We start from the raw sequence: 12704 nt of genomic DNA, 5'->3' as shown, positions 1-12704 counted from the left end.
ATTGTCAGTTGGCTGTCGCTATTGCATGCCCCCTCTGCGGGTATCAGGGGCACCCCTGCCTGTGGAGCGCAGGTTCCTTCCAGATCTACGTTGGGGGCTGCCCTGGACGGAACTTGCAACGGATGATGTGTCTGCCTGCTCACGTCCATGCATGTCCCTAAGGGTTTGCGAGAGCTCAGTGAGCACACGGCGCACTGCGGCAAGTTCGGCACATACGTCTTTGGACGTCGCATGCAGTTCCCCCCTCAGGCTCTCGGTGCTTCTCTCAATTTGTGCCCTTAGCGTCTCTGTACCTCTCTCCATTTCTGCCCTAAGTGTCTCAGTTGATGTTTCTATGTCTGCCTTAGTGCCCCCACATTCATCGGCATGGTCCTTGAGGAGTGTGGCCAGTTGCTGCTGTTGTTCGATCAACTGGTCGAGGGACTGTTGCCTCTGCTGGGCCATGGCCATTTGCGGGGGTGTCACAGAGGGGCTGTTGTCCTCATGTTGCCTTGCCACAGGGCTTGTGGGGGATGGCCAGTCGTCGTCTGGTGGGTGCCCCTGCGTGGTATCCTCATGTTGTACGGGATGGAACAGACAGGGGGATTGGGACAGGTCATGGATGGATCGGACTTCGGCATCCCCGTTTTCTGTGTCCGAGCATGCTGCCATCAATGGGGTGTCACCTATGGTGCTGCTGCCACCAGAGGCAGTGCCTTCTGTGGCATCCATTGGGGGGACCTGTGGTGGTGGTGTTGTGGGCATGCTGGCTGCTGGGGTGCCTGTTGATGTTCCCTCCTCTGTGCTGCCACCTGATTTGTGCTGCTGCCGTGTCTTGATGCGTGCAGCTGAGGTGGAGGGTCTCTGGCCGTTGGTCTTGGCCCTCTTTGCAGGTGTGCTGGTAGGGGTGTCCTGTAGCTCGTCGTTTGGATCGGACCCTGTGGTGGAGTAAAGGAGGGCGAGGGTTATTGATGGGTCTGTGGGAATTGGAATGGCATTGTATCACATGCATTGGGGTGGTACCTGAGGGTGATTTGGGTCGGGGCCTTGGAGGTGCTTTGATTTGTGTGTGGAGTGAGGGTGCAGTTGTCTGGCAGCCTGCAGTTAGGGTGTGCCTGCTGCACGTGTAGTGCGTGTATTAGGGGTTTTTAATTATTTATGTATTTATTGTGGGTTTTAACGTGCGCTTGCAGGCCGATGTGTGTGGACGTTCTCCTGGACATGTGTTTCTGTTGCACTATGTGGACGCATGGTACTTCACATGGATGGACTGTGTGGATTTGGCATTGTTTTATCTGGCCCACCTACCTGAATCTTCGGATGTCTGCACTCCTTTCTCCATCCCTCCGACTCCCTCTATGCTCTCCATTCCGATGGTGGAGGCACAGATTTCTTCCCAGGGGGTCAACTTGATGGGTGATTCAGGACCTCCCCCGGTGGCTGTGGCAATGTTGCGGTTGGCAGAGAGTATGCTGCGGACGCGTATCCGCAGGTCGTCCCATCGCTTGCGGCATTGCTGTGGGGTGTGGGGTGCGGTCCCCACCGCACTTACCCGCTGTGCCACCAGAGCCCATATGGCCTTCTTGTTTGCAAGTGCCGTCCTGGTCATTTGCGTGCAGAAGACGACGGCAGCATTCTCCTGGAGGGTCTCTGTTAGCACGGTGAGTTCCTCACGGGAGAAGTGGACCTGCCGCTTGCGGTCGCACGCTTTCTTCGCTACTTTTCCCATTTTTCTTGGTTTCGCTAGGGTGGTTGACGGGTTGGGGTGTGTTTCAGGGTAGTGATTTTAGTGGTTGTGTGGTTTTAGTGTATTTATAGGTGTACGCCGGGATGTTTCCCGTTCCGGGCCCATGTTTTAACTTCCGTTTCCGTATATTTCCGGCCACCGTACTTTCCGGTAGGCGCACACTGCGGTGACCGCTAAGAGGGGTGGCGGTATTGCACCTAGGGCGCCGTACGGCGGCGGTGTGGGCCGTTTTGGGGTCATTTCCGCCATCGCGGACTTTGCACTTCCGCCATGCCGTGGTGCTCGTGCCCGATGGGTCGGAATGGGCCGCACTTTGCTCCTTCGTGCAATGGCGGAAACGCTATTTACGCTGTGGCGCTCCGGTCAGTCGCTTTCCGCCAGGGTCGTAATGAGGGCCATAGTCTTTTCCTTATCTGGCCCATATATGGGAACTTGCCAGTACTTTTTGGTTAAGTCTAGGGTGGATAGAAAGGTGGCTGCTCCGAGTTTGTCAATTAGGTCATCGATGCGTGCCATGAGATAGGCATTAAAGTCTGAAATGGCATTAACTTGCAGAATCTCCAGGAACGGTCAGTTTTAGTGACCAACACAATAGGAGAGGACAGTGGACTTGAAGAGGGTTTGATAATATTGTCTTTCAACATTTTGTCGACTTCCTCAATCACTATCTGTTTACAGGCTTTGGGAGTGTATACGGTTTTAATTTAACCACTTTACCTTAGGTGTTCTAATATAGTGGTATGTGTCTTTTACTCTTCCTGGTTTTTCTGAGAATACATCGGGACATGAGGTTACTAGATAGCTCTGGAGGAATCAATTCAAAGTTATTGATCTCTTCTGGAGCCAGACAGGCTAATACTTTGGCATGGGTGGCTGACGGGTTCCCATTCCACTCTTTCAAGAGATTTTTGTGATACAAATGGACCTTCTGTTTTCTGTCCAGTTGGGCTACTTTTATAAGTACAGGTGCCCATTTGTTCTAATATTTCATAGGGTCTGTGCCACTTGGAGTCAAGCTTGTTTTCTGAGATGGGTAAGAGGACCAGTACTTTCTGTCCTATGGAGAATTATTTTAAGCTCACCTTCTTGTTGTAAGTGGATTTTTGTTGGCTGTGGGCCTTTTCCATATGAGTACAGCCTAGATCTCAAACCAATTTCATATGTTCTTGCATTCAGGTGGTGGTTTGCGAGATGGAAATGGGTGCCTCTTCTCGTTCTTCCCAGGTTTCCCAGAGCGTGTTCAAGACATCTCTAGGTTTTCTACCATAGAGTAGTTCAAAAGGAGAGAAACCTGTGGAGGCCTGAAGGATTTTCCTTACTGCAAATAGTGCCCACAGGATCATTCAGTCCCAGTCTTTCCCGTCCTTATCTACCAGTTTTCCTAGAATTAACTTCAGAGTTTTATTGAATCTTTCTACCAAGCCATCGGTTTGGGGATGGTAAACAGAAGTTCGCAAGGTGGTAATATGGAGTAGCTCTTTGACTTCTGCCATAAACTTACTCATAAAATTCGAACCCTGGTTGGTTAGTATTTCCTTGGGAAAGCTGACTGTGGATAAATACGGTATGAGGTGTTTAAGGATTTGCTGTGTGGTATTATGTCGCATTGGGAATGCTTCAGGTTGCATAGTACACAATCACAAGGACATATGTGTTGCCTAGCCTGGTGATCCTCCCACATTGGTCAACCCCCAAGAACTGGATCCAATAGCGATGGCCGTGTCCTGGCCACATGGATGACAGATCCCTGTGGACTAGCGGGTGAGACAACCTCAGGTTTCTCACACTACCCTTACCATCCATCCTCTATACCCTACAGTGATCTTCACTCATCCTAATGAAGTATCGCTGTACACCAGGGCAAACTACTCGGTGTCTGGGCAGACAGATATTACTCATTCCAAAATACTAACAGAGCTCGGGTCACACCCTTTCAGAGATCTTATAATAATCACATTAACAACCTTCTTAAAACTGGTTCTGATGTATCTTCCTATTCTGTGTAATGCCGGTTTAGCACATATAATTATGCAGTGTTTGGGACCACATATGTACTGAAACCATACGCTACTTGTTATCTTAGCATACTTTTCATGTGTGTTGTCTCACTCTCTGGAGCAACCTGTGGCTCTTAAGTGTTAAGGCTGTTCTCTACGAGCAGCCAATTAATTAATAAGTGAACTATTGGAAACTCCTTTGGCCTCTCAGTATTGGAAGGGGCTACACATTTCTAAAACATTTCTAAAAGCTTATTTAGCCTTCACAAAGGAGGAACATTTGGGAAATCAACCATAGTCTGGCCCTCCACAAACATGGGTGTGGCCGCAATTAAAATAACTTCAATTTAATCTACGTTATGCTATAAGGGTATGGATCAAAAGTACTTAAAGGCTCCTGTGTTATAATGAACAGCTTGCCCCTTTTTTTTATTAAAAACATTTTTTTGTATCACATGGTTAACCAGCTATTGTACCTAGAAAGACTCTACCTTCAATAGCATTCTGAAGTAAAAATCAAAATGTATAATCAGTTTACGAAACTGGATAATAGCCCTGATAAAACTCTTATGAGGGAAATGTGGCTTGAGATGAGGCGATCATCCTGCCCCTTCCCGCACATGGCAAGCGTTTTCTATTCCACGAGGACTTATAATACTTCGTTCTCGCAACCATACTATAATTTAGGCTACCGCAAAAACTGTTTCCTCTATCTGACTTTAGACTCCAGGCGTGCATGTTGTTGGTTGCAGAGCCATCATTGTCTTGTCCTGCACGAGCCAAATAAGAGACTGCCTTTGGCCATTTGACAGTCACTTAATCAACCTCCTTCTTAAAGTAAAGTTGCTGATCCCAAGGACAAATTACATGTAGGTGTCTCTCTGGATAAGCTTGTTTCTTCCTATCTGCTGCTTTGACTATACTCCACTTAATATTCCACTGATGGCCCTGGTCACACCTTGATGGCTGTCATCCTGTGCTCCTTTTGCCACTCGCGTACCAGAAAGTGATGAACTTCACTCAAAACAATCAGTCGTCAAACCCTAGAGTATGAACATAGCACCTAACCCTGTTAGCTTCATAGCTTCCATTTTACCATGGGAATGTGTGGCAGCATGGGTGCCGGTCATGGATAGCCGGTTAGGGTTGATTTCATCGAATCTAATTGCCCAAATCCTATTTGGTCGAGTTTTATTTTCTTCTCTATTTCGAATTGGCTGAAAATATGGCCAGGGGAGACCCCCTACAGCTCCCTCGACCATCCCCTATATTTACAATCCCCAACATATATTTGTGGGCAGTTTCAAATCTGTAACCAAATCGGATTCGACCAATTTGGACGTGCAGTAATCTGCCAACACCCAATAGCCTGCTCCGCCAGCTATCTTTCCATGTGTGCTTTCCCCTTTCCAGGGCTGACATACCTGCTACACAAGTTCATGCAGGTCAGACTGGCTGAAAGCAAGGGTCTGTGGGGTAATGCTTTGTGCCCTGCGGTCCCAACATAAATTGACAATTAATAAATTGTCTTGAGGTGGTTCTAGCATGATTTATTAACACATTGCTTGTGCTCACTGTCTCTTCACTTGTACTTTGTTTTAAATGTTACTTTGTCCCTCCCTCATCCTCTGTGTGCTTCTCTGTGTGCTTCTTGGATCCGCTCACCTTGTCTGTGTTACTGTTCTCCCCTCACACATCTGTGTGCCTTGTACTCTCCTACTCTCCCAGTTCACTTTGTTTCTCTTTTACCTTCAACCATCTCCAAACCCAAGGCATCAGTTCTCCCATTATCTGTTTGCTCTCTCTTGCCACATCTTCCTCTACTCTCATCAAGTTCTCCCTGTGCTTTGCTCCTCAGCACCCCTCATCCGTCTGTGGGCCTGATGAGTCCGCCTGATGAGTCTTCTCTGAACACCCCTCTTTTATCATGCACTCTGTTCCTGAAGCCCTAAGAGCATCTCTGTGCCTGGATTCCTCTGCTCACTTCATTCTCTCTGTGCCTCCCACGTTGTTAAGTGACCCTCATTCCGTTCTTCCATGAGTTCTTGCTACTTTTTCCTTTAAATTCCTCTTCTCTGCCTACCCTCTATTTCCTCTCTGTATTTCACTGCCCCTCACCTCCTTATCCCCTTGTGTACCCCCCCCCTTCCAGCAGGTCATTCTCTCACCTATATGACCTGCATATGACAGCAGGACTTGTGAGGCTATACTTTACATAATGTGACTTCGCAGGAATAGGATGGCATTATTAGAACATTTGCTGCTGAACCTGGTTTATGAAAGCAACGCCCACACATGTGAGGTGATAGCTGACATAAGCAGAGCTTATAATGGCATTAGTGGGGCTTTTGAGGCTGAACTTGGCGTATGTTGTCGATATCCAGTGATATTATTGCTGGAAATAACATCAAGGGTGACTCGATATTTGTTTTAAAGGTTGTACACTAATTGACCTTTTCACAATTGACCTCGGGAGAATTGACCTCAGGAAAACTGACCTAATTTAGAAGGTCAATTAGGACATATACGCGGGGAAACCCCCCGCAAGCCACCAACCAATCCAAAAAAAAACAACCCACCACCCAATCCCCTTATATTATTTATAATCCAAAACCAACCCAATACATATATACAATAACTAAAATAATATAAAGGTTAATTGTGCAGAAGGTCAATTAGGACCATTATAATTAGGTCAATTGTGCAAAAGGTCAATTGTAAAAGGTCAATTTGGGTAATACCGTTTTAAAGACACTATTCAACACTTTCCCCAAATATTCTAGGACTGAAGTTAGTTTATATAATTGCACCAGTCCTAAAATATGTTGGGGAGTGTGTTTAGTGCCTTTAAAAAAAAGATTGAGTCACCCTTGATGTTATTTCCAGCATACAACCGTTGTCATCACCTGAACATCGCTGTACCTTACATTTGGTGACTGTACCTGGAACATGCTGGTATTTGAGGCTACACTGAGGCTACACTGGACATAGGGCCAGGAGGATAGCTAAGGGGCAACGCATTTGTCTTGGAAGCAGCACAACTCATAGCAACACAGGTTTGAATCCTGGGCGTGCGCTTAGAAACTACTCCCTGGTATAAAGTGTGTTATAAAAAACAATTATAATTTATGATAACCAAAACCTGTTGGTGTTGCTAATGCTTGTTTTTATTTTGGGTGTTGGTGGGGAATATTTATTGAGTGCAAATCTAACTTCAGGAAGCAACCCAGTGCTGCACATTGGTAGGGGCTCATCGTTCATTTGATATTTAGAGGCGAGGCAGTCATGTACGCTCTGACGCACATCCTCTGCCACCCACAAAGATGGGAGCACATCAGATAGAATGTCAAACCGTGGTTCTCTACTTTTTGTATATCCTTCCTACTCCTCGGCCTTCAACACACAGGTTCCTTGTTTTGAATGAAATACCCCTCAAGGTGTGGGCACTTAGTAACACAGAAAAGTATATGGTCCTTGGAATCGAAAAGTCCAGTCGGCTGAGCATCTGCTTGAAAAGGGGTGCAAAGTCAAAACAGAACCCATTGCAAAATGATTGCAAGACATACAATTCCTGTGCTGACCCTGAGTTTTAAGGGTTTAGATCTCCAGTTCTGTGTATGCTAGCTGCCTCCTCATCTTACTTCTTAGCTAACACAGGATCATTTCTTTTTCTGGAGTAGGAATCAGGGACATCTGTAGGGGATGTCGAATGGGATGCAAGGACTTTAGGTGAGAGTTTGGAACATATGGACAACATATGGAAACAGTCTTTGGCATTGGCATGGCAATTCCAGGGAAATCCTGAGAGTTTCACCAGAGTGATCTTGAAAGTTTCCCCATGGCATTTCTGAGAGTTTCTCCACAGTGATAATGGGAGTTTCACCGAGGTGATTCTGAGAGTTTTCCCAGGGAGATCCTGATAGTTTGCCCAGGGCGATCCTGAGAGTTTCCCCAGGGTGATCCTGAGAGTTTCCCCAGGTCAATCCTGAGAGTTTCCCCAGGGCCATCCTGAGAGTTTCTCCAGGGATATTACAGGTTGCGAAACTACCAGTAAATCCCCATTCCATGAACTCCCACAGGTTTCCATGGGGGGATTTGCCGGTATTTTCGGCACAGATAATACCGGCTGTTTTATGTTGGTGGGGGCCTGGGTTACCTCGAGCTTGTGGATGGAGGTAAGTCAGGTTACTCCCATCGGCATACATGTACTCTGCTGGTCCGGTAAAGTGCCGGTATATGTAAATACTGGCACTTTTTACCAGACCGGCAGGGTCATATTGAAGCCCATTGTCTGGAATCTCCATTCCCACCACCTTCTCTTACCACATTCCCCCATTTCAACCATGTGCTCCTCACAGCCACTACGATACACCATTCTCTATGCATTGTTGGGCCTCATTATGAGTTTGGCAGTATTAGGATTACAAATACCACCAAACTGCCTTTCCATAATAATCGGCAGAAAAGGTAATTTTCAGTTTGCTTATATGTTTTCATTATTCCCCATTATAAAAGCCCAAATAACTTAATTGGGGAATCACAGTAAACCGCATGCGTTAAAACTGCCGGTGTCATTGCCGCCATGGTATGTGGAGGTCTATTTCAAGGCGATTGTTCTGCACATGGCTTTAAAAACCAATTGGGCCTCATTACGAGTTTGGAGGTAGCCATGCCGTTTTTAACGACATGGCTACCCCCAAACTCGGGTCTGGGTCCGGGTCCAGAAAAATGGGATTTACTAGGCCATTCTGACATTTGCGGGCCCAGTTAATCCTATTTTCCGGACCCAGACCCGGTACGTCCCCATTCCCATTCGAGCCCCCATAGGGCTCAATGGGAATGGGGAGGATGCTAACAAAGGACCAGTTAATGACGGGTTCGTTGTTAGCATTCTGTTCTGCTAGCGGGTGCCGGTGTGCACGTCTGCCCAGACCAGACGTGCATACCGCCACCCGCGAGCAAACTCGTAATGTGGCGGTCCGGTATGAATGATGCCGGTAAGGCCGCCACATTCGTAATGAGGCCCATTGTCAGGCGAATAGACCTTATTCAGAAATACCATCCGTGGTACCAGTATCACCACACTTACATAACTGAAGCCTGAAGTTGCTGGAGATTTAAAGTCTAAAAATTGAGATCACATGACATGGGAAACGTTTGAAACATTTTTGGCAGTTGTAAGTAATGACACAAAGCTGCATATTTCCATTGGTGCCACATCTATCTTACGTGCTGGCCTTACCTTTTTGGCTATCAAACAGGCTTGCTCCGCTGGCAAGTAATCGAAAGGAAAGACGAATCTCCAGTTGAAGTTGCCTTCTCCTCCCAACGACCGGTAGTGCACGTCCGTCTTCTGTTTCCCTTCCTCGTGGCCTATCATCCAGCTGCAGGGGAACCATACTGTAAGTTATAGAAGCGGAACACTGCCTTGTGGGCATTGTATGTGTGCCATCAGCACAGATGCAGGTGCAGCCATTTCCCTCCTCTCCCCAGTAACCCACCTCTCCTCCCCAATCCTCCCAGCTTTCTTCTCCCCTATCTCTTGCCCCGTTTCCCTCTTATCTCTTCTCCAACTCTCTTCCTGCCATTTATCCTATTTGGACTCATTTTCTCTGACTCCTCTTTTTTTCAGCTAACTACTCTCCTCCTTTGCCGCTTTCCTCTTCCTCCGTGCCTTACTTCCAACAGCATCACTTAACCCCTTTCTGCTCCCTCCAGGGTGGACTTTACATGTCCACGCCCTGCCCCACTCCACCTGGCAAATCCCTCCATGTTTTCCACTAGCACCTTGTGAAAGCAGGCTGACACCATTGGAATCCATTGTAAATGTCTGCCGCAAGAGGTAGTTGTGGCGGGCATGCATACTCATTTGTCGTCAAAGGGGAAAATTGTACAGGTGATTTAACCAGTTTTTATATTTTTCTTTTGCACTTTTGAAAACAAATGATGTAAATGCCTGGTCCGCGATGTGAAACAATCTCACCTAATGTCAAAACAGGGTTCCAACCAAAAGGTAGGCCATGCTTATCTAAAATGGCAGCTGTGGCAGAGCAGTCAGGCTTAACTCAAGGGAGTGGGCCACAAAGTACTGTATACAATAGGTGGGTTCCCAACATATGTTAGCATAGTTAAATAGCATGATTGCAAATGCTTCTTAAACCAAAGGAAAGTTCTTTTGTAATTTTTGTTTTTTTGTTTTTTTTCAGAAACACGTCCTTATTGACCAGTATATATTATAGATAAAATATATCCATTTATTCATAGTACCTGTGTACAATAATGTCATCAATTTGTGACATCATGTAAACTTAAAGAAACAGAAGCAAAAAGTCTCGAAATAAGTTGTGAGACAAATGTCTAAAACTAATACATTAAGGCATTTCGGTTAACATTCCATATTCATTTATTTCGGTATGTACATCCATTTGCTTTTGGTACATTTATTTGTCTTTATCAATGTTTTTGATGTGCAACTTGTAGTAAATGTTATCATTTGCAAACATGCCAATTCTGCTTTATTTGATCAATGCACACCCCTGAGAAAGACTTTATATCGAAACACTTGTTGGCTGCATTTTCTTACGAGTGGACTACATTAATGCACGAATTTTGAAAAATATGACTGGATAAATTCACTTGTAACAACTCGTCGAGGCGAGCGTGAGCGAGCGCAACTAACTAGCACACATTTGTTATATCATGGTGGTATATACAAATTAAAATATATACAATAACTCAATACGTGTGGTACAGTCCAAAACACAAATTTGCTCAAATTTTGACAAGCACACTGAATGATGTGCCAGCGTAGTGTTCGTACCACTTGTTCAGGCTGCACAGGGAGTGAATCCCAGTGCAGCTCCTGTTTAGATTGGACGAGAAGCAAATCCTAATGCAAAGTTCTGTAAACCTCCACAGTTATCTCCAAAGAATACCCTACACTGGTATACTGAAAAATGTACACTTTTAGTAATTGAGCGTCCGATTCACCGGGAAGCATATCTACAAAGTAATTGTTGATGCAACTACTTTCACACCAAATGTGGCACTAAGACCTCAACCAACCAAGTAGTAGTAGACACGCAGTGAATTACAGACACAGGACCCCTGCCTCCTGGTCATCTTTGAACTCTCTGCTGCCTTCGACACAGACAAGCGCATACTACTCCTCTCAGCCTTCACCAAAAGGATGTGCTTATCCAGACCTGTGCATCCTACCTATCTGGTAGACACCAGGTGTACAGCCTTATTCAGATCCAACCAACACTCACCAGCATGTGGGGTTCCTCAAGGTTCCATCCACTCACCAATCATCTTCAATATATACATGGAACCCCTGGGAGCGCTTCCAAATAAACCAATATACCTAACCATGAATAATTGGATGACACTCAGCTGTTCCGTGTGGTCAGTGGCCCCCGGAACATTGCTCGCCTCTGTTAATACCTGGATACCATAAAAACATGAATGTCAAAGACCTTCCTGTAACTGGACTTCGTCAAGACTAAATTCGTTATTAGTAGCCCACACCAAACAACAAGCAAGTCATGCAACAATGGCTGGACAAGATGTGCCTAGAATGACTCACCCTGCAGCGGTCAAACTTAGCCAAATTCCTGTACTTCATAGTTGTCAGAAGCCTTTACTTCCCGAAGCACAGATGCAAAAGGCACAAGTCATTTATGTACAGACTTAGCGTGCCGTAAAATGAAACTCCTCATCCCCCACTTCACTTCAGCTAGGTGCTCCAAGCACTTGTGAGCTCACGCATTGACGTGGAAACACCGCTCCTTACTGGGCTCGCAGATGTCCACCTAGCCCACCTCAAGGCAACCCAAAACACTGCTGTGCGTCTCATTACAAGCACCCACAAATTCACCTGTATCTCTGCCACACTGCATGACATTCATTGGCTTTTCCTCACCAGGATCATATTCAAAACTGCGTGTATCACCTGCTAGGCAGTCTCAAATAGAACACCAGCGCACCTGGTGGCTAAACGACCCTAATCTAGAGGCTCTCACACCTCTAGTAGCAAATCTATCAAACGGTTGAAGTCTAAGTTAACCCGGGTTGGAGTAGTTAGCTCATAAAGAGAAGACTTGTAAGCAGTCCCTTTCCTCCCACGCACAACCATCTGGAACTTAAATCAGGCAGAGGCTCCAAATGCCCCCACCATCCTCCAGGTCTGCACAAAACAGTCAAAATATGTCTCTTTTCACATTATTACCGACCAGACGAATGAAAAACCCACCTTCCCCATCACCAACAGTATTGCGCTACTGTACAAAATTCCAAGACCAATACTTGCACCTTCCCGTTGTAAACCGCACTGCTGCTCTCGAGCAAGGTATAAGCAATACAATAAAATTAAAAATCCTCCAACAGGTAAGTAAACCTGCAGACTTTCAGCAGAAATCCATCGGAATTAAGACAGGGTCTGGCCCACCTGCATAGATAATCATTCACATCAGGCTGATCATAAAACATGGCAGACTCCGATATCCACCCTCATAGTATCTCACAGTATCTGCATTAGGCCTGTGTAGGGCTGTGTAGGCCAGGTGCCAGTCTAAAACAGTCCGAACCACAATTGAGAATGCTGGTCAGGGCTTACGATGGACATTTTGGGCCAGCCTGAAGGTGAGGCTGAAAAAGGAAATGGCACAGAGTAGGGCTTTGCAAAAATATTTAGTACGCTAATGCCTACCTAAAAGGGGCACAGGGATACTTATACATGACAACCAGCAGCACACATGAAGAAGCCAAATCTGAATTACAGCTGCTACCAGATAAGTCACCAAAGCCAATCTAGGGCAATACTCAGCCCTGTCCTAACCCATATGGGCTACCATAGGATCATATATTAATAATGGTTGCAGTGGCAGGGGGCTATCAGTAGAAGTCCTTCTGAATACCAAAGTATGTCAGAGATCCTATAAAACAAAGGAGAAAAAAGCAAAATGTTTAGGGGTCCCATG

The 12704-nt window shown here is 46.0% G+C and overlaps 1 protein-coding gene across 9 annotated transcripts in view; it reads right to left on the bottom strand.

The window, feature by feature from the left end:
• Positions 1–12704, bottom strand: part of DYSF (dysferlin) — a 1254081-nt gene that overhangs the window by 94366 nt on the left and 1147011 nt on the right. For all 9 annotated transcript variants that reach the window (XM_069632290.1, XM_069632293.1, XM_069632296.1 and 6 more), the window contains one exon: positions 8966–9107. In XM_069632290.1, coding sequence (XP_069488391.1) covers positions 8966–9107 — 142 coding nt within the window. The remainder of the gene's footprint in view (positions 1–8965; positions 9108–12704) is intronic.

Source organism: Ambystoma mexicanum, chromosome 6q, assembly GCF_040938575.1.
Source record: "Ambystoma mexicanum isolate Mex_15411 chromosome 6q, UKY_AmexF1_1, whole genome shotgun sequence".
In the NCBI taxonomy this organism is placed as follows: domain Eukaryota; kingdom Metazoa; phylum Chordata; class Amphibia; order Caudata; family Ambystomatidae; genus Ambystoma; species Ambystoma mexicanum.
This window is presented reverse-complemented; position numbering and strand designations above follow the sequence as displayed.